The 22,410-nt window shown below is 44.2% G+C and overlaps 1 protein-coding gene across 1 annotated transcript in view; it reads left to right on the forward strand.

Annotated features, from left to right (window-relative positions):
- Positions 1-13,920, forward strand: part of LOC141128262 (RH-like protein) — a 92,657-nt gene extending 78,737 nt beyond the window's left edge. The window contains exon 10 of the mRNA XM_073615460.1: positions 7,780-13,920. Coding sequence (XP_073471561.1) covers positions 7,780-7,806 — 27 coding nt within the window. The 3' untranslated portion in view covers positions 7,807-13,920. The remainder of the gene's footprint in view (positions 1-7,779) is intronic.
- Positions 13,921-22,410: the final 8,490 nt, after the last annotated feature.

Genomic DNA, 22,410 nt, shown 5'->3' on the forward strand with positions numbered 1-22,410 from the left:
CACACTGGCCCCCCACCTGTCACACTAGCCCCCCCACCACCTGTCACACTGGCCCACCACCCTGTCACACTGGCTACCCACCTGTCCCACTGGCCCCCCACCACCCCACCACCACCTGTCCCACTGGCCCCCCACCACCACCACCACCTGTCCCACTGGCACACCACCTGTCCCACTGGCCCCCCCACCACCACCACCACCTGTCCCACTGGCCCACCACTGTCCCACTGGCCACCCACCACCACCACCTGTCACACTGCCCCCCACCACCTGTCACACTGGCCCCCCCCCCACCACCACCTGTCACACTGCCCCCCCACCACCTGTCCCACTGGCCCCCCACCACCACCACCTGTCACACTGCTCCCTCACCACCTGTCCACTGGCCCCCCACCACCACCACCTGTCCCACTGGCCCACCACCTGTCCCACTGCCCCCCCACCACCAACTGTCACACTGCCCCCCACCACCAACTGTCACACTGCCCCCCCACCACCAACTGTCACACGGCCCCCCCACCACCACCTGTCCCACCACCACCTGTCCCACTGGCCCCCCCCACCCTGTCCCACTGGCCCCCCCACCACCACCTGTCCCACTGGCCCCCCCCACCACCACCTGTCACACTGGCCCCCCACCACCACCACTTGTCTCACTGCCCTCCCCACTACCTCCCACACTCTCCTCCACCTGCCACCCTGGCCCCCACCTCCTGTCACACTCGCCCCCCACACTGGTCCCCCACCCGTCACACTACTGGATTTGATGTCTCTTTGCTAAATAGGGCTGTCTCTTTTTTAGATGGGAGTGTCTCTTTGCTGGATTTTGCTGTCTCTTTTTTATATGGGGGTGTTTCTTTGCTGGATTGGGCTGTTTTCTTTCTTTTTTTTTCTGGATTGGGCTATCTCTTTTTGACATCTTATGGCATAAATTTTAGCAAATCAAAAGAAATTTAGCAGTTTCATATTTAGATGTTTTAATATTTTCTACAGTTTTTAAAATGGTAGAAGTTTTAATAAATTTTTTCTTTGGGGGGGGCGCAAGTAACTGGTCTTGCCTAGGGTGCAAAATAGTCTAGCACTGGCCCTGGCCATACATGCCCACGCCATGACACTACCACCACCATGCTTCACTGATGAGGTGGTATGCTTTGGATCATGAGCAGTTCCTTTCCTTCTCCATACTCTTCTCTTCCCATCACTCTGGTACAAGTTGATCTTGGTCTCATCTGTCCATAGGTTGTTGTTCCAGATCTGTGAAGGCTTTTTTAGATGTTGTTTGACAAACTCTAATCTGGCCTTCCTGTTTTTGAGGCTCACCAATGGTTTATATCTTGTGGTGAACCCTCTGTATTTACTCTGGTGAAGTCTTTTCTTGATTGTTGACTTTGACACACATACACCTACCTCCTGGAGAGTGTTCTTGATCTGGCCAACTGTTGTGAAGGGTGTTTTCTTCACCAGGGAAAGAACTCTTTGGTCATCCACCACAGTTGTTTTCCATGGAGCTCACCGGTGCATTCTTTCTTTTTAAGGATGTTTCAAACAGTTGATTTGGCCACACCTAATGTTTTTGCTATATCTCGGATGGGTTTGTTTTGTTTTTTCAGCCTAATGATGGCTTGCTTCACTGATAGTGACAGCTCTTTGGATCTCATATTGAGAGTTGACAGCAACAGATTCCAAATGCAAATAGCACACTTGAAACAAACTCTGAACCTTTTATCTGCTTTTTGTAAATGGGATAATGAGGGAATAACACACACCTGCCCATGGAACAGCTGAGCTACACCATTCACCTGATTTGGATGTACATACCCTCAAATTAAAGCTGAAAGTCTGCAGTTAAAGCACATCTTGTTAGTTTCATTTCAAATCCATTGTGATGGTGTATAGAGCCAAAAAGATTAGAATTGTGTTGATGTCCCAATATTTATGACCTGACTGTATATATATATATCAGGGCTCAAAATTTCTGAGCTACTAGCCAGGCCTCAAGGGTTACTCGCCACCAGTTGCCCCATCCAACCCCATCTTGTCCCTTCCATAATTCCGCCCCGCCCATAATTCCGCCCCAAACACACCCTCATAAATTATCTCATAAAATTACACTTAAATGTTTTATGCAGACTCAAGTTATAAAAATAAATATTAACAACAACAACTTTATCCATGCCCACCAATGCAGGCTGCCTGTGCCCACCAATGCAGCCTCTGCCCACCAATGCAGCCTGTGCCCACCATGTAGTCTGTGCCCACCATGCAGTCTGTGCCCACCAATGCAGCCTGTGCCCATCATGCAGCCTGTGACCACCATGCAGCCTGTGACCACCATGCAGCCTGTGTCCACCATGAAGCCTGTGCCCACCATGCAGCCTTTGCTCACGGGAGGAGAGGAACAAGAAAGCCGCCCGAATGATCAGAGTGCAGCGCAGTGAACACAGCAATAGCAGCTTTCATTTCATTGCTGTGTTTCCCGCCGCTCAACGTCATATACAGCCCCGCCCCCTGCCCGGGGAACTTTGATTGATAGATCACCCGTCCCGGGATTGTCTATCAAAGTCCCGGAGACCAGGAGGAGGGGCTGTATCTGACAGCGAGTGGTGGGGAACACGGCAATGTGAATTGAAAGCTGTTATTGTGTTCCTGTGCTGCGCTCTGATCATCCGGGCGGCTCTCTCTTACCCTCCGCAATAGCTGGAAGAAGGACTCCAATTCCACCCAGGCTGCCGGCAGTGCTCGCCCCGTGCTCCCAGGCAGCCATAGCTCGCCAGCCCTCAAAATCCACTCGCAAAATGCGAGCAGGCGAGTGGAATTTTGAGGGCTATATATATATATATATATATATATACGCACATACATACATATACTATATTGTCAAAAGTATTGGGACAACTGCCTTTACACGCACATGACCTTTAATGACATCCCAGTTTTCGTCTGTAAGGTTCAATATTGCGTTGGCCCACCTTTTGCAGCTACAACAGCTTCAACTCATCTGGGAAGGCTATCCACAAGGTTTAGGACTGTGTCTATGGGAATGTCTAAGCGCATTTGTGAGGTCAGGCACTGATGTTGGACAAGAAGGCCTGGCTCACAGTCTCTGCTCTAATTCATCCCAAAGATGTTCTGTCGGGTTGAGGTCAGGACTCTGTGCAGGCCAGTCAAGTTCCTCCACCCCAAACGCGCTCATCCATGTCTTTATGGATCTTGCATTGTGCACTGGTGCACAGTCATGTTGGAACAGGAAGGGGCCATCCCCAAACTGTTCCCACAAAGTTAGGAGCATAAAATTGTCCAAAATGTCTTGGTATGCTGATGCATAAGAGTTCCCTTCACTGGAACTAAGGGGCCAAGCCCAATCCCCGAAAACAACCCCATGCCATAATCCCCCCTCCACCAAATGGTTTGGACCAGTGCACAAAGCAAGGTCCATAAAGACATGGATGAGTTTGGGGTGGGGGAACTTGACTGGCCTGCACAGAGTCCTGACCTCAACCCAATAGAACACCTTTGGGATGAATTAGAGCAGAGACTGTGAGCCAGACCTTTTCGTCCAACCTCAGTGCCTGACCTCAGAAATGCACTTCTGGAAGATTGGTCAAACATTCCCATAGACACACTGCTAAACCTTGTGGACAGCCTTCCCAGAAGACATGAAGCTATTATAGCTCCAACGGGTGAGCCAACTCAATATTGAACCCTACAGACTAATGCCCTGCACACACGGTCGGATTTTCCGACGGAAAAAGTGCGATCGGATTGTGGTTGTCGGAAATTCCGGTCGTGTGTGGGCTCCGTCTGACTTTTTCCGTCGGAATTTCCAACACACAAAGTTTGAGAGCAGGATATAAAATTTTCCCACAACAAAATCCGATTGTTTAAATTCCGATCGTGTGTACACAAATCCGACGCAAAAAGTGCCACACATGCTCAGAATAAATTAAGAGACGAAAGCTATTGGCTACTGCCCCGTTTATAGTCTTGACGTACGTGTTTTACGTCACCGAGTTCAGAACGATTGGATTTTCCGACAACTTTGTGCGACCGTGTGTATGCAAAACAAGTTTGAGCCAACAACCATCGGAAAAAATCCATGGATTTTGTTGTCGGAATGTCCAATCAACGTCCAATTGTGTGTACAGGGCATAAGACTGGGATGCCATTAAAGTTCATGTGCGTGTAAAGGCAGGTGTCCCAATACTTTTCACAACATAGTGTATAAATATATATAGAGAGAGGGGGAGAGAGAGAGAGGGAGAGAGAGGGGGAGAGAGAGAGGGGGGAGAGGGAGAGAGAGAGACAGAGAGAGAGGGGGGGAGGGGAGAGAGAGGGGGGAGAGAGAGAGAGAGAGAGAGAGAGAGAGAGAGAGAGAGAGAGAGAGAGGGGACAGAGGGGGAGAGAGAGAGAGGTAGAGAGAGAGGGGGAGAGAGAGGGGGGGGAGAGAGAGAGAGAGAGGGAGAGGGAGAGTGAGAGGGAGAGGGAGAGGAGAGGGGGGGGGAGGGAGAGAGAGGGGGGGGAGGGAGAGAGAGGGAGAGAGAGGGGGAGAGAGAGAGAGGGGGGGGAGAGAGAGAGAGAGGGAGAGAGAGAGAGAGAGAGAGAGAGAGAGAGAGAGAGAGGGGGGGAGAGAGAGAGAGGGGGGGGGGAGAGAGAGGGGGGGGGGAGAGAGAGTTCAGAAAATCTCTGTTCTCAGCTGCATAAGGGACTTATGGGTAGCTAGGGGTGGAGAAAAGCAGTACATTTAATCAGTGAATAGCTGTGCAGGGGTGGGAGTGGGTGTCATGTCAGCACATGTTGTTCAGGCAGGTTGTTCTCCAGCACAACCAGAAAATAGTAAAGCAGGGAGGCTGGCAGGAACACCATATATTTCACACAATGGAAGCAATACAAAGAGAATGGGATACTTTTTAATACAAGCACATGGTACAACAGATGCATATCAGGAATATGAAATCCTGGGCTAATTCTTTAACTTCACTGAGATGTTGCTGTTGTTGGGGATTCAAAATTTGATTTTCCCATCACAATGATGATCTATGGGAAAAATTCCACCGCTAAAACTATGGCAACCACATATCTGCACTGGGTGCATTTAGGCTCTGCACACTCCCCCACACGTTGTTCCACTGTGCACCAGGGTCCGGTCACCCACACATTGCTCCACTATCCATGGCATTCTGGATCTTTACACACTACCCTTCCCACTGCCTTGCAGATTACTTGTGTATCTGACACACACATACAGTCAGGTCCATAAATATTGGGACATCGACACAATTCTAATATTTTTTGGCTCTATACACCACCACAATGGATTTGAAATGAAACGAACAAGATGTGCTTTAACTGCAGACTTTCAGCTTTAATTTGAGGGTATTTACATCCAAATCGGGTAAACGGTGTAGGAATTACAACAGTTTGTATATGTGCCTCCCACTTTTAAAGGGACCAAGGTAATGGGACAATTGGCTGCTCAGCTGTTCCATGGCCAGGTGTGTGTTATTCCCTCATTAACCCATTTACAAGGAACAGATAAAAGGTCCAGAGTTCATTTCAAGTGTGCTATTTGCATTTGGAATCTGTTGCTGTCAACTCTCAATATGAGATCCAAAGAGCTGTCACTATCAGTGAAGCCATCATTAGGCTGAAAAAACAAAACAAACCCATCAGAGAGTTAGCAAAAAAATTAGGTGTGGCTAGGTCAACTGTTTGGAACATCCTTAAAAAGAAAGAACGCACTGGTGAGCTCAGAAACACCAAAAGACCCAGAAGACCACAGAAAACAACTGTGGTGGATGACCAAATAATTATTTCCCTGGTGAAGAAAACACCCTTCACAACAGTTGGCCAGATCAAGAACACTCTCCAGGAGGTAGGTATATGTGTGTCAAAGTCAACAATCAAGAGAAGACTTCACCAGAGTGAATATAGAGGGTTCACCACAAGATGTAAACCATTGGTGAGCCTCAAAAACAGGAAGGCCAACATCTAAAAAAGCCTTCACAGTTCTGGAACAACATCCTATGGACAGATGAGACCAAGATCAACTTGTACCAGAGTGATGGAAGAGAAGAGTATGGAGAAGGAAAGGAACTGCTCATGATCCAAAGCATGCCACCTGCTCAGTGAAGCATGGTGGTGGTAGTGTCATGGCATGGGCATGTATGACTGCCAATGGAACTGGTTCTCTTGCATCTATTGATGATGTGACTGCTGACAAAAGCAGCAGGGTGAATTCTGAAGTGTTTTGGGCAATATTATCTGCTCATGTTCAGCAAATGCTTCAGAACTCATTGGACAGTGCTTCACAGTGCAGATGGACAATGACCCGAAGCATACTGCAAAAGTAACCAAAGAGTTTTTAAGGGAAAGAAGTGGAATGTTATGCAATGGCCAAGTCAATCACCTGACTTGTATACGATTGAGCATGCATTTCACTTGCTGAAGACAAAACTGAAGGGAAAATCCCCCAAGAACAAGCAGGAACTGAAGACAGTTGCAGTAGAGGCCTGCAGAGCATCACCAGGGATGAAACCCAGCATCTGGTGATGTCTATGCGTTCCAGACTTCAGGCTGTAATTGACTGCAAAGGATTTGCAACCAAGTATTAAAAAGTGAAAGTTTGATGGATGATTGTTAATCTGTCCATTACTTTTGGTCCCTTAAAAAGTGGGACGCACATATACAAACTGTTGTAATTCCTACACCTTCACCTGATTTGGATGTAAATACACTCAAATTAAAGCTGAAAGTCTGCAGTTAAAGTATATCTTGTTTGTTTCATTTCAAATCCATTGTGGTGGTGTATAGAGCCAAAAAGATTAGAATTGTGTCGATGTCCCAATATTTATGGACCTGACTGTACATAGACACTAAAGATAAACTAGGCAGCAACAATTTGAGGGGATGTCAAGTGAAGGAGCAGCGAAGGTAACATTCACCTTTTTCTTACATAGGGTTAATGGTGCAGTAAAACCTTTTCTATCGAAGAACAGATGATATCAAATGCCTAGGAATTTGTGTTTTGGGCAAAATTTTCATTAGCCTGAACTGATAAATAGGGCGAATGTTCACCTAAGAATTTGTTGAGTGAAATGACCCCTGTATTATTGTCTTCATGTGTATGCAGACCTGCAACTGATTCAAATCAAAGCCCTATATGCCCTCACAAAAAAATTAATAAAACTCCTTTCCCACTGAGGCGCTTTTCATCTGCATTCACGCTAAAAAAAGGCACCTGAAAAGCTCACGAAAACCAATTTCCATTAGATTCAATATTGCTTTCACACTGGGGCAGTGCGCTGGTGGGGCGGTGAAAAAACTCCTGCAAGCATCATCTTTGGAACATGTTTGAAGTGCTAAAAAAAGCCCCTCAAAAGCGCCCCTCTCCATTGAAATGAATAGAAACTGCCTCAAAAGCGCACGAAAAAGCGCTTCAAAAGTGCCTCAAAATGGTTCTTTTGAGTCACATGACCTTCAAAAAAGTGCACCGATAACGCCTCAAAAGCACCACAAAAGCTCCCGGCGTTTTGTGGGCAATTTTCAAGTGCCTCAGTGTGAAAGTAGCCTAACACGTTAGGATAGACTACTAAGGCAAGAATATATTTGGTATAACAAAAATAATTCTGATCCTATGTTAAGTAGCAAAGGCCGTGGGACTGAAGTGGTGATACTCATCTCAGCACCATGAATAATGTGAAAATGTTTATCTGTATATAAGCATAAACTATATATGTAATACTCCTATGTTAATACATGTATCTTTGCTTTTGCTTACAGTTTCCTAATGTGGACTACCATCTTTAACACATATGGACAGCAGATGAAAACAGAGCTGTTTTTTTTTTTTTTTGTGTCTGAATCCTTTAGCTATATCCCACTGGGTGTAAAAATGGACAGTACAATACAATTCTTCTATTTCTACTTTTGTTATTTTAATTCTGTTTTGCATTGATGTACCATGTACAAGGGTAGTGCCACTTGTACTGAAGCCCTACCATAAATAGAATCTTGTAAAAAGTTTAAAGTAAACTTATCCTAAGGGAAATATGAAGGATTTCTCTGGCATCAATAGTTTTGGACCAGGTACCAAATTACCAGAACATCTGATGCACATACAGTGAGGGGAAAAAAGTATTTGATCCCCTGCTGATTTTGTACGTTTGCCCACTGACAAAGAAATGATCATTCTATAATTTTAATGGTAGTTTTATTTTAACTGTGAGAGATCAGATTCCAATCTCTCCACCATGGCCAAGACCAAAGAGCTGTTCAAGGATGCCAGGGACAAGATCCAAGGCTGGAATGGGTTACAAGACCATCGCCAAGCAGCTTGATGAGAGGGTGATAACAGTAGGTGCAATTATTCGCAAATGGAAGAAACACAAAATAAATGGTCAATCTCCCTCGGTCTGGGGGTCCATGCAAGATCTCGCCTCGTGGAGTTTCAATGATCATGAGAACGGTGAGAAATCAGCCTAGAACTACACGGGAGAATCTTGTCAATGATCTCAAGGCAGCTAGGACCATAGTCACCAAGAAAACAACTGGTAACAAATTACTCTGTGAAGGGCTGAAACCCTGCAGCGCCTGCAAGGTCCCCCTGCTCAAGAAAGCGCATGTACTGGCCCGTCTGAAGTTGGCTAATGAAAATCTGAATGATTCAGAGGAGAACTGGGTGAAAGTGTTGTGGTCAGATGAGACCAAAATCGAGCTCTTTGGCATCAACTCAACTCGCCGTGTTTGCAAAGCCGGATTACCCACAAGGCCACCGAGGCCAGGCCTCGGGGCGGCAGTAGTGCAGGGGCGGCGCCGAAAATATCACACTGACATGATTGTCACACGCCTGGTCACAGTCACTTGCAGGCTGCAGCGCTGCACTGCCCAAGTCTCTCTCTCACTCTCATCAGCCAATCAGCGGCACAGAGAGAGAGACTCTAGTGTTTAATTACGCGGCGCTGGGACCAGGAGGAGCCTGGAGGTGGGTGGAGCTGCGCCGCTGGCATGGCAACCCTGCACTCATTGCTAGCGCCTGGGCCCCCTGGCGTCTAGCAACGAGTGACGTCATTGAGTCAGTCACGTCAGACTCAGAGCCGACGTGATGGTGAGTGACACTCCAATCGAAGCATGTAACGTTTGCAAACACTGGACCCATAACACCAATGAACCCACCACACAGCGCAAAGCAGTGAGTAATTCCGGGTCCCCTCTGCCCTCTTCCCCAGTCACTTGAAATCTCACCCGCAGGCTCCGGGTGCAGCATCCACCGCCTCTTCTATCTGAGCAGTGTGTGAGGGGAGGGGCAGGGGCACGCAGGGCCTGGGATGGAGCGCCCGCATGCTGGAAGGAGTGCATGTCTGTGAACGAGAGAGGAGACCAGTCATGCTGTCAGGGCTTGGTGGGGGAAAAATAGGGCTGTGACTGCTACATAGAAGGGTATAAGCACCATTCAAGTGAAAATATGAAATGTGTGCTGATTTGTAGCTTCATATGGCTGTTGCTGGACTGAAAGCACCTCAGAGACTTGTTAGTTCTCTCAGACCCCTTTCACACCACTGAGGCAGTTTTTAGGCATTTACTGCCTCCCCAGTGTGAAAGGTGACCTGGCAAGTGACAATCCGCAAGGTGTGGCAAGTGACAATCCGCAAGGTGTTGCAAATAGCAATCCGCAAGGTGTGGCAGGTGACGTGGCAAGTGACAATCCGCAAGTTGTGGCAAGTGACAATCCGCAATGTGTGGCAAGTGACAATCTGCAATGTGTGGCAAGCGACGTGACAAGTGACAATCCGCATCTGGTGGCAGGCGACTGTGGCAAGTGACACACTTAGGGCTCCCACTGATTCTGCATTATGGTGAGTTGAACCATTTCATTTTATATAACAATGTAATAATAGAAATAATGCACTTCAATCATCCTGACACCATATCAACCATGGTGCCAGGATGATTGAAGCGCCAACACCAGCCATTTCCCCAATAAATTGCCCGCAAAAAAAATATTTTCTGGCAGTGCCCCTCCCGAGACTAGACTCTGGATCCGCCCCTGCTGGGATTGTCCCTTAATTATGATCTTTGTCCCGTGTCCCGAGCACCTTCATTCCGGGACAATACAGTGTCCCGGAATAAAAAAAAAAACGGTCCGCCTCCGCCACTCTGATATAGTTACACTCATCTGCAGCAGAACTGGTTGCTAGCCTAGGGCCGCCCTGCGTCTAGCAACCAGTGACGTCGGCTGACACGTGGGCAGTGCACCCTATGGCTGAGCAGTGCACCTCCGACTCTGAGACGAGTCCACCCACCTCCTCTCTCCTTCTCCGCCTCCGGCCAGCAGCAGAGAGAGAGAGAGACCAACCAGGCACACCAGAGCGACAATTCACCAGGATCCAGCCTGTGCCCACTGCCCAGTCAGTGCCAGTGAGTCCCGGGGCTGCCGCCAACTACTCCCGAGTCCCGCAGCTGCTACAGGGGCGACCGCAGCTGCTACACCCGACTTCTCCAGTCCAGTTTTCCTCCTGAGCCTCCTCCCGCCCACGAGGGCCGCGAGTTTTGAGCCACCACTGCGCCAGACAAACTTCCAGGACCAGGTTAGTGTTTGTTCGTGTGGCAGCAAATATCATTCATGACAGTGATGCAGCAACTTGCTGGCAAATTCTTGTTTAGTCACTATTCAATTATTAACCACTTAAGCCCTGGACCATTTTGCTGGCCAAAGACCAAAGCACATTTTGCGATTTGGCACTGCGTCGCTTTCTTTTGGTGGTATTTCTCATGTGTGGAGATATGTTTTTAATTGATCTATTGAAGCAGTCATCGATGTAGAACGAGAATGGTGGTGTATGTGTGTGTGGGGGGGGGGAGTGGCACTGAAGGACCCAGCCTTGGGGCGGCAAGGGGAGTAAATCCGGGCCTCAGTGTTTGGAGGAAGAGGAATGCTGCCTATGACCCCAAGAACACCATCCCCACTGTCAAACATGGAGGTGGAAACATTATGCTTTGGGGGTGTTTTTCTGCTAAGGGGACAGAACAACTTCACCGCTTCAAAGGGACGATGGATGGGGCCATGCACCATCAAATCTTGGGTGAGAACCTCCTTCCCTCAGCCAGGGCATTGAAAATGGATCGTGGATGGGTATTCCAGCATGACAATGACCCAAAACACATGGCCAAGGCAACAAAGGAGTGGCTAAAGAAGAAGCACATTAAGGTCTTGCGGTGGCCTAGCCAATCTCCAGACCTTAATCCCATAGAAAATATGCGGAGGAAGCTGAAGGTTCGAGCTACCAAACGTTAGCCTTGAAACCTTAACCACTTCAGCCCTGGACCATTTGGCTGGCCAAAGACCAGAGCACTTTTTGCGATTCGGCACTGTGTCGCTTTAACTGACAATTGTACGGCCGTGCGACATGGCTCCCAAACAAAATTGACGTCCTTTTTTCCCCATAAATAAAGCTTTCTTTTGGTGGTATTTGATCACCTCTGCGGTTTTCATTTTTTGCGATATAAAAAAAAAAAGAGCGACAATTTTGAAAAAAAAGCAATATTTTTTACTTTTTGCTATAATAAATATCCCCCAAAAATATATAAAAAAAACATTTTTTTCCTCGGTTTAGACCGATACGTATTCTTCTTCATATTCTTGGTAAAAAAAATCACAATAAGCGTGTATTGATTGGTTTGCGCAAAAGTTATAGCGTCTACAAAATAGGGGATAGTTTTATGGCATTTTTATTAATATTTTTTTTTTTTTTACTAGTAATGGCGGCGATCAGCGTTTTTTATTGTGACTGTGACATTATGGCGGACACATTGGACACTTTTGGCGCTATTTTGGGACTATTCACATTTATACAGCGATCAGTGCGATTAAAAATGCACTGATTACTGTGTAAATGAGACTGGCAGTGAAGGGGTTAACCGGGGGGGGGGGGGCTGCAGGGGTTAAGTGTTTCCTAGGGATATGTTCTAACTGTGGGGGGATGGGCTATGTGTGACACGACACTGATCACCGCTCCTGATTACAGGGAGCTGTGATCAGTGCCTGTCACTAGGCAGAACGGGGAAATGCTTGTCTACATCAGCATTTCCCCGTTCTTCCTCTCCGTGAGACGATCGCGGGTATCCCCGCGGACATCGAATCCGCGGGACCCGCGGTCGGACTCACGGAGCTCGCAGTGGCGCACGCCTGCTATCCAGACCTCGCGAGATCACGTACAATAACGTGATTTTGCGCAGTGAAGCCAACCTGCCGCAGTGGAACTGCGGCGGCTGGTCCGCAAGCGGTTAAAGACTTGGAGAGGATCTGCAAACAGGAGTGGGACAGAAACCCTCCTGAGGTGTGCAAACCTGGTGGCCAACTACAAAAAACGTCTGACCTCTGATTGCCAACAAGGGTTTTACCACCAAGTACCAAGTCATGTTTTGCGAAGGGGTCAAATACCTATTTCACTCATTAAAATGCAAATTAAATTTATAAATTCTTATGATATGCGATTTTCTGGATTTGGTTGTTATTCTGTCTCTCACTGTTAAAATAAACCTACCATTAAAATAATAGACTAACCATTTCTTTGTCAATGGGGAAACGTACAAAATCAGCAGGGGATCAAAAAGCCTAAAAAAAAAAAAAAAAAAAAAAAAAAAAAAAAAAGAAACTAAAACAGCCACCAAATCTAAGGACTGCTAAGCTGTGATATATTACATTATTGTTCTTGGGTTTAGATACACTTTCATTCATACTATTTCCATATTTTAAGATGTACATTTGTGTTTTATTTATCTTAAAGAATCAACAAAGCTTATTTTCAATACTTTGTTTTTTAGTTGCATACATTTTTCAAAGTCTTAATTATCTAAAATTCATTGTTTGATTCCATAGCAGACCGTACAGCCTGGCGTTGAGCTTTACTGCAGTGTTAGCACGTTAAGATCACACCACTAATCTGCTCAGTGTAAAATGAAGAAGCAACAACAGATTGAGGAGCTCATCTCTCTGCTCACTCAACTCTTTTCTGCTATCAGCAGATGTGCACTACAGGAGAGCCTTATCGGCTCATGGTAATGACACTCCCTCTCCCAATCTGAGGGCTCTTTTGTGGGGGATTACAGGAGCATAATTCAGTTAGATAGTTGCATTTAATGATACATTTAATTTGTATTTTAAATAGTTGCCTGTAGTTCAAATTCAAATGCATTTACTATGTTCACTTCTTTTAAAGATGCAATACTAAAAAAACAGCAGCAGGGGCGCCAGAGCACTATATCTTCTCACTTCGCAAAGTGTCAGTTTTGTTAGAAAAAAAAGGATATTACATTACTGTGATTCGTACATTAACATTATTAAAACAAAATTACCATGAAATCTGCATCCAGCCATGATTCTTTAAAAATGGTAAAAATACAAAATGCTTTCTTGCAACCAAGGAAACCATACTCACTTCATCATCTGTATTTCTGAGAGAAACCTTATTATGCTGCTACTGTACAGGCATCAACAAGATTATAGCAATACATCCTGTGCTACTTCCACTCCGGGTCCTTAAGCTGCTGAACACCACACTATCCCCCTGGATATCTGATACAGTAAAAAAAAAAAAAAAAGTGTAGCACTGCATAAATCATAAAAAACAGTAAACAACAATTACACACCATAAACTAGCACTATACTACAATGCACCTCCCATTTTATAAATCACATGTGTAGGCACGCTTGTGCTATGGATGTGATAAAATCAAATATACACACTTTGCTTAATATCAACAATATAGAGAATAATAATACCAAAAATATAATAAAGTAAAAAATATATAAACCCGCTTGGTGTTGTAGTACACCTCCCCTTTCTCAGTGCCACAAAATTGTATGGAAGTTTTAATATGTATAAGTGCCTATCAGTGTTCTAATAAATACATACAAAGTCCAAATGGTACCAAGTGAAATTCTTCTTATAATGTAGTGCTAACACTCATGCTATTTCCCCCCAGTTACAAATACACTCACCAGGAGGATGTGCCTACTTAAATTATTAAGTGGGCCCTTCTGTGCTTGTTATGCACAGTTTTTTTTTCTTTAACAGGAATCAACAACACTCTATTGCCCATGAAGCTTTATCATTGGTATGATAACTGCAGAGAGTGCTGTAGGTTAGGGTTGAAAATGTTTTTATTGATAAAATAAACGTCACATCAGCAATACAGTTGACACATCACTTATAGAAAGGCGGCAATGAGCGCGCCAAATGGCTATCGCCTACAGCAGAAGAGAGCTGTAGGTTAAAACAGATGTTGATCAGGATAATGGGATCTCAACACTCTCTAATCATTTGTTCCTTTTGCTCAGGGGTAAAGGAGGTCATACATAAACTACAGATAAGGCCTGCATTCAAAATAGATTGAAACAAAACTACCTTGCATCTATGGGCCAATGGTTTGCTAAGATGAATGATATGATATTATGCTCACTCAAGGCAGGTTGGAGACATTTAGGAATACGTGGTTTCACTGGTTAGAATTTAAACAGTCTTCAGAGTACCCATAGATTTTAAAAGCGGATAACTCACACCCCTCTACTTAACAAATTCAGACATAACCAGAAGACTGTATATACATATTTAGGACACCCACACTTAGTCATCAGGATCCAGATAAAAGACCCCTCCCCAGTAGAGGCAAATCATTTTATTTCACTGCTCAATTTGAATATTAAGTTTACAAAGAACAAATAACCAGACAATCCAAAAGTAGTCCAAAAGAATGGTACACCACTGACATTGAAATTGTGCTTTGGAATATGCATTCTATGCTAATGATGGGAATCCCATGATCACTACTGACACCAGCACCAATTAGTGGAAACATAGTATGATGTTATTATGTGAAACTCACATGTTGGTATTATGTCACAGTGTTATTTGACAAAAAATGGACACACCCGATCCAAGGTGCTAATCCTGGCTCATCACCGTAAGCAATATCAAGAAGAGAAGAAAAGAATGATCGCACACTTGAATCCAAAAGATGCTGTAGAAATTTCTTTATTGTCACGAGCCAGACAAAATTGCAATGATGATCAGTTGACGCAACTGATCATCATTGCAATTTTGTCTGGCTCATGACAATAAAGAAATTTCTACTGCATCTTTTGGATTCAAGCGTGCGAACAATCTTTTCTTCTCTTTTTGTTATTTGAATTATACCTTCCCTGGAATTGCAAAATAACTTTTTATATTTGGAAAAAAGAAATAAAGAAAGAGAAGAAAAAGACCAGAATAGAATTCCCAGAAGATAGTGCAGTCCCCAACGGAGAAACGATAATTTTTTTTTTTAACTCGTTGCTGAGCCTATATACAATGACATTTGTGAAACATTAAGCTTTCACACAGATAGGTATTTTATGTTACTCTTGATGCCATAAGCGCACTGATACAACCTGTACACAGCTAAACCAGGTAAAGATATGTAATGGGATTTTTTTTCCTAGCAAATCTAGAATCTCACTTTAAGAGACCAGAAACTTCTTGTAGTAGTGGCAGCCAGCTGATAGTTGCACCTGTCTATATTATGCATGAAGGGTAGAATTACAGAATAGGCAAACAAGCTTCTGACTTTAAAAGTAGTGACACTGAAATGCCATTGGATGTAGCCCTAGAACACTAGTGATACAGTATTTTATAGAGGAAAATACCTTTGCTAGGCAAACTGGCAAAATGTATCATAACATCTGTAATACAAATTACATTCAAATACAGTAAGAATGAGGAAAATAAGTAAATAAACTGCAGTATCATATAACAACCTATTCGTTATTACTATTCAACCAAATGGAAAGCTGGAAATATAGAATATAGAAATTGGTGACTCTACTGTGCATACCATTACTGCCACCTATTGTTTTTCCCTGAGTGTTACCTCTTTCTCCTATGTAGGAACAAACATGCATCTTTGACATGCATGTCTGCAGAAAGAGGTTTTTTGGTGGTCAGATCCAGTCCATTGTGAGACAGAGGCATGCCTGATGCAAACACAACATTTATATAGGGTGGTAATCAGGAGTGGATGGAATACTGAAAATCGTTTTCAACTACAGTATCTCAAAAAAGTGAGTACACCCCTCACATTTTTGTAAAAATGTTATTATATTTTTTCATGTGACACTGAAGAAATTACACTTTGCTACACTGTAAAGTAGTGAGTGTACAGCTTGTATAACAGTGTAAATTTGCTCAAAATAACTCAACACACAGCCATTAATGTCTAAAATGCTGGCAACAAAAGTGAGTACACCCCTAAGTGCAAATGTCCAAATTGGGCCAAATTAGCCATTTTCCCTCCCCGGTGTCATGTGACTCGTTAGTGTTACAAGGTCTGAGGTGTGAATGGGGAGCAGGTGTGTTAAATTTGGTGTTATCGCTCGCACTCTCATACTGGTCACTGGAAGTTCAACATGGCACCTCATGGCAAAGAACTCTCTGGGTATCTGAAAAAAAGAATTGTTGCTCTACATAAAGATGGCCTAGGCTATAGGAAGATTGTCAAGACCCTGAAACTGAGCTGCAGCACGGTGGCCAAGACCACAAAGCAGTTTAACAGGACAGGTTCCACTTAGAACAGGCCTCGCCATGGTCGACCAAAGTAGTTGAGTACACATGCTCAGCGTCATATCCAGAGGTTGTCTTTGGGAAATAGACGTATGAGTGCTGCCAGCATTGCTGCAGAGGTTGAAGGGGTGGGGGGGTCAGCCTGTCAGTGCTCAGACTATACGCCACACACTGCTTAAAACTGGTCTGCATGACTGTCATCCCAGAAGGAAGACTCTTCTAAAGATGATGCACAAATAAGCCTGCAAACAGTTTGCTGAAGACAACCGTACTGTGACATACTGAAGCAGAGCATGATCCCCTCCCTTCGAAGATTGGGCCGCAGAGCAGTATTGCAACATAACGACCCAAAACACACCTCCAAGATGACCACTCCCTTGCTAAAGAAGCTGAGGGTAAAGGTGATGGACTGGCCAAGCATGGCTCCAGACCAAAACCTTATTGAGCATCTGTGGGGAATCCTCAAACAGAAGGTGGAGGAGCCCAAGATCTCTAACATCCACCAGCTGCGTGATGTTGTCACGGAGGAGAGGAAGAGTACTCCATTGGAAACCTGTGAAGCTCTGGGGAAGTTCATGCCCAAGAGGGTTAAGGCAGTGCTGAAAAGTAATGGTGGCCACACAAAATCTTGACACTTTGGGCCCAATTTGGACATATTCACTTAGGGGTGTACTTTTGTTGCCAGCCGTTTAGACATTAATGGCTGTGTGTTGAGTTATTTTGCAGGGACAGCAAATTTACACTGTTATACAAGCTGTACACTCACTATTTTACATTGTAGCAAAGTGTAATTTCTTCAGTGTTTCAAAATGAAAAGATATAATAAAATATTTACAAAAATGTGAGGGGTGTACTCACTTTTGTGAGATACTGTAACCTAAAATGACCCTGTCATCAGAGGGTCACTTCTTCACAAAAGGCAGCCTGTTAAAAAAAAAAAAAAAAAAAAAGCTAGTAATTTTGTGAATGGAACCCAGCAGGGTGGGTTATGCCACTCTCCCTGATCCTACTAGAACTACCCTTAGGGCTTGGACTGTGGCTAGGAAGCCATTTTTAAAGCCCAGTGTTCATCAGTGGTCACCCTACAATCCCTTCTGGGGTAACCCTAATTTGACACACTTCAGAATGATTCCTGATCCTCAGGTTTGAGCACTTATGGCATTATGATTCTACATAACATCATGTCAGGGGGTGCTCTGCTGTCCTTTCGGGACCTCTCTATTAAATATGGTCGTCTCCATTGGATGCAATTCTGTTACTGCCAAATATGGCATGCAGCTCGATCACAGTTCTCCAACTCCCCACTTTTAGAGACAGACCCAGTGGAGGATCTCCTTGCACAGGAGCAGCTCTCAACCTCTTTCAGCATTATATTTGGCCCTCCTGTGCATGGAGTCTCCCAAAATAGGGAAGCTGTGGGAAAAGTGGAGTGCGGATAGTCCTACCTTGGATAGAGAATCATCTCCTAAAGCGCTACGTAAACTGTTGGCGCTATATAAATCCTGTATGATAATGTATAATAATCTCCTCTAAGGACAAGCTAATCCAGGTTAAATTTCTACACAGATAATCCGTGATGAAGCAGCATCCCCTGAAGGTAAGGGAAAAATGGGAGGCAGAGGTGGGAGAGCTGGACGGGGATCAGTGGGAGGAGATCTTTCAGGCGATGAACCTTTGTTCACTTAATGTGTCCCAAAAACGTACTCAAATATATATATTGTTGAGAACATACTATATCACTCACAGGCTACACCTAATGAATCTGCAGGATGAACCGACTTGTACGAGATGCAAACGAGATCATGGGGACCTTATACATATGTTGTGGAGGTGTCCCAAACTACATACATATTGGGAGGGAGTGGTGCGGAAGGTCAACTCAGTCTTTATTGTGAATCTTTCACAGGACCCTAGAGCATGTCTCTTGGGGGCTCTGGAGGAGTATGAGTGGGAAGGACACAGTAGAGAAGCTGTACACAGAGTACTTTTTCAAGCTAGAAAACTAATCATGACTTACTGGAAGTCTGAGAAGCCCCCAACTATTAAAGAATGGACTGATAACATTAACGCAACTCTGAGACTGGAAAGGTTGATATATCAGAATAGAGGAAGCATGCAAAAATTTGAAAAATTATGGGCACCATGGTGAGATGTGTCGGGATTGGCTCCTTTGGAACTAGTAAAATAGAAGAATGGGACTTTAAATGAGACACTAGGTCTCCATCCCTATGCGTAAGTACATAAAACAGGAGGGTTGGGACTTTAGATGAGGTGAGCAAAGAAGGCCAGGGGGACAGTCAAGCATTGCATAAAACACTTTATTGCTACATAGTAGTGCAATGACATAATTGGAGTTCAAGTGTAGATTGTTATAACAAGTCGTGTAGCAGTCACATCCTAACTGATACATGACAGACATGGTAAACAACCCTCAAATGGATGCAGGGAAAATAATCCTATTCTGGAAAAAATGTTCACTAAAGTAACATAGAATCATAAGGTCATAAAAAACTTGTAGGTATATGATTGTCTGGTGCATGTCGTAAGCCCGACGCGTTTCGTGTATTGAACACTCTTCAGGGGCGATATAGCACCAGGGTCTACAAAGGAAAAGAACAAATAGGATAAAAACTGTATGAGAGAAAAAAAAAAAAAAATTAATTAAAATTAAAAAAAGGAAGAATAACAAAGGAGGAAACAAAAACCCCTAGTCTCCAATGGGTACTCACATGCCACGCGGTAGTGAAACCACGACTGCCGGCAGCCAAAAAGCCCGGGAGCTGAGGGGGGAGCTCAACGAGAGGGGTGGGGGAGATTCAGACGCAACACAGGGGTCCCCAGAAAGTAGTAATTCACACTCGTAATTGGTGGGGATAGGGTCCTAAAGTAATAAAAGTAAATAATAATTTTCTCACCATTTTTTTCTCTTGAACAAGTTTTTTATGACCTTGTGATTCTATGTTACTTTACTGAACATTTTTTCCAGAATAGGATTATTTTCCCTGCATCCATTTGGGGGTTGTTTACCATGTCTGTCATGTATCAGTTAGGATGTGACTGCTACACGACTTGTTATAACAATCTACACTTGAACTCCAATTATGTCATTGCACTACTATGTAGCAATAAAGTGTTTTATGCAATGCTTGACTGTCCCCCTGGCCTTCTTTGCTCACCTCATCTAAAGTCCCAACCCTCCTGTCCTTTGGAACTAGTGGCTGACAGGTGACTGGGAATCAATGTTGGGTGAAGTACAGATTAAGATTGGCTATAACTGGGATAATGTGTTATTGATGATACATTAGTGCTGATGATTGTTAACTAGATTGTGTACTATGCAGATGTACCATATGGTCTTGAAGACAATGTTTGTAATGTTTTTTCTGCAAATTCAATAAAAATTTTGTTGGATAAAAAAAAAAATAATACGTTTCTATACCGTGTGTATTACACACCCCACAGATTGCATCAAATCTACCCAAATAGGTCCCCTGAATGTACTTGGTGTCACTCCTCTATTGGCACATTCTTCCATATGTTTTGGACCTGTCCCAGGGTGGCTCAGTTTTGGACGGTGGTTTTTGACCTTAATATACGTCTGCAGTTGTCCATCCCCATGTCCCCAGAGCTGGCCCCCCTGGGTATACAGGGTGATGAAGAGAGACCCAGATACACGAAGTTCTCCCTCCCTCTCTCTAGCCTTGTGGGAATCTGCCATTAACACGGTGTTACCTATTTATAAATTGACACATTTTAGTAGGAATTGTCCTAAAACATGTGACAAGATTTGGCAACCATGGTTATCAATCCGAATGCACCTGCCTTTCTTTTTTGTTTTTGAGCATCCTAATCCTGCAGTTGTATCAGAAGTTTGACCTGCCTGTATCTGATAACATTTGTACTACTGCTTTGTGTCGGTGTGTTTATTCTATTCTTGTACCACATTTCTTTTCAATAAAACCGTAATCCTGGTTGCTAAAATAAATCTGTACTTAAATCCAGGAATTCAACTTCAAATTACTATCCTGATAGTAAAGAACAGTGGTCTCCAAACTGTGTCCCTGGACCAGATACAGCCCTTTGCTTGATTTTATCTGGCCCTTGGGGAACAAATTTCATCCACTGATACAAACGATGGGGCATAATTTCCCCCCACTGACACTAATGAAGGGGCAGAATTCTCCCCAATGACACCAACGATGGGACACAATTCCTTCCAATGATACCATCAATGTGGCCCAATAACACCAATGATCAAGTGCAATTCCTCCCAATTATACAAACAATGGGGCACAATTCCTCCCACTGACACAGATGATGGGGTGGTACTCCTCCTACTGATACCAAAGATGGGGCATGGTTTATTCCCACTGATGTCAGGACCTTTTCTACTCCCAATGGCCACAGTCCGGCCTTCCTTAAGTCCGAAGGACAGTAAACTTGCCCTTTGTTTAGAAAGTTTGGAGACCCCTGGTATAGAACATTGACGATACTACATTTCCAATTTCCTGAAATCCCAGACATCAGCTGGAGGTGTCGGAAAGGACAAAGAATTGCTTTTACATATATTCTAGTCCTGCCCCTTACTGAAGCTCTTCTGGATGGAGGTTAGGAGGTTTTCACAAAAATTTACAGACTATACTCTCTTATTACATGACTCACTGATCCCCTGCAAAACTGACAAAAGATCTTTTCTCCGTCAACTTCTGAACACAGCCAAATCCTGTATCCCTTTAAAATGGAAATACTCCAACCCTCCTTCCATCTCCCTTTGGCTACAAGATATTAGCTACATGGAGGACCTTGTTTTTTCCTCGCAAAACAAACATGAATCCTACAAGAAAACCTGGTTTCATTGGAACGCTTTCACGTTCTCAGAGGAAGGTAAGAGGCTTCTAGCCAGGGAGACATAACTTTCTGTTCTCCTGCCTTTACAACATCACCTGGGGGAAAGGTCACCCCCACCCTCTCTCCTAACCCACCCATCTCCCCCCCTTTTTTTCTTCTCCTCCTTCCCCACTCCTTTATTTTTCTGGACCCCTTCTTCCTTAAGAGAGATAAATGATAACGGAATACAGGTAACAAAGTCCGCACAGTCCCATAGTCAAGGAAAGTCTGTACTCTTTTCGTTATGATTTGCATTAAGACTTTATGACTAAACAACTCTCTCTGTTCAAGCAGATCGCTTATGGCCCTATTGTACAAACCTGTGACCATTCCTAAATAAAGAACAAAAAAAAAAAAAAGCTAAAAATAAAAAACCTTTCTGGTGGCCTGTATGTTGAAAAGCCTCTGCAGCATGTATTCGGCCATTTGGGCGAGTTAAATATCTGCTACCCCTTCATTCTCTGCAGTTCCCCTAGCTGTCTTCTAAGGCTGGAGAAGCCACGGCATGTAGTGGGTAAACCAGGTTTGTTACACACTGCCAGAAAGTTAATACTTTTACTTTCTATGTAAGAAAAAAGGATCCTGTTGTGACAGGGTCACTTTAGCTAAATTTACCATAGCCAGCAGTCTGGGACATGCTACGGATACAATAAGGCTACATTTACACTTGTACGACTCCAAAATCGTGCAACTTTGGATGGATGTGACTTGTTGTCCCTCTGCAAAGTCAGACCCACTGTTGCATGTAACATTCAGGTATGACTTTCATGAAACATTTAAGGGTTAACATTGAAGTCTATGGCTGTCAAGTTGCATGAAAGTCAGACCAAAGTAATGCATGAGCGACTTTAAGTCACACATATATGAATGGTTATCTTTGGAAAACATGGGGTATGACTTTACATGCGACCTTGATGTCCAAAGTCAAGGT

The sequence above is a fragment of the Aquarana catesbeiana genome, linkage group LG02 (genome assembly GCF_042186555.1).
Source record: "Aquarana catesbeiana isolate 2022-GZ linkage group LG02, ASM4218655v1, whole genome shotgun sequence".
NCBI classification, from domain to species: domain Eukaryota; kingdom Metazoa; phylum Chordata; class Amphibia; order Anura; family Ranidae; genus Aquarana; species Aquarana catesbeiana.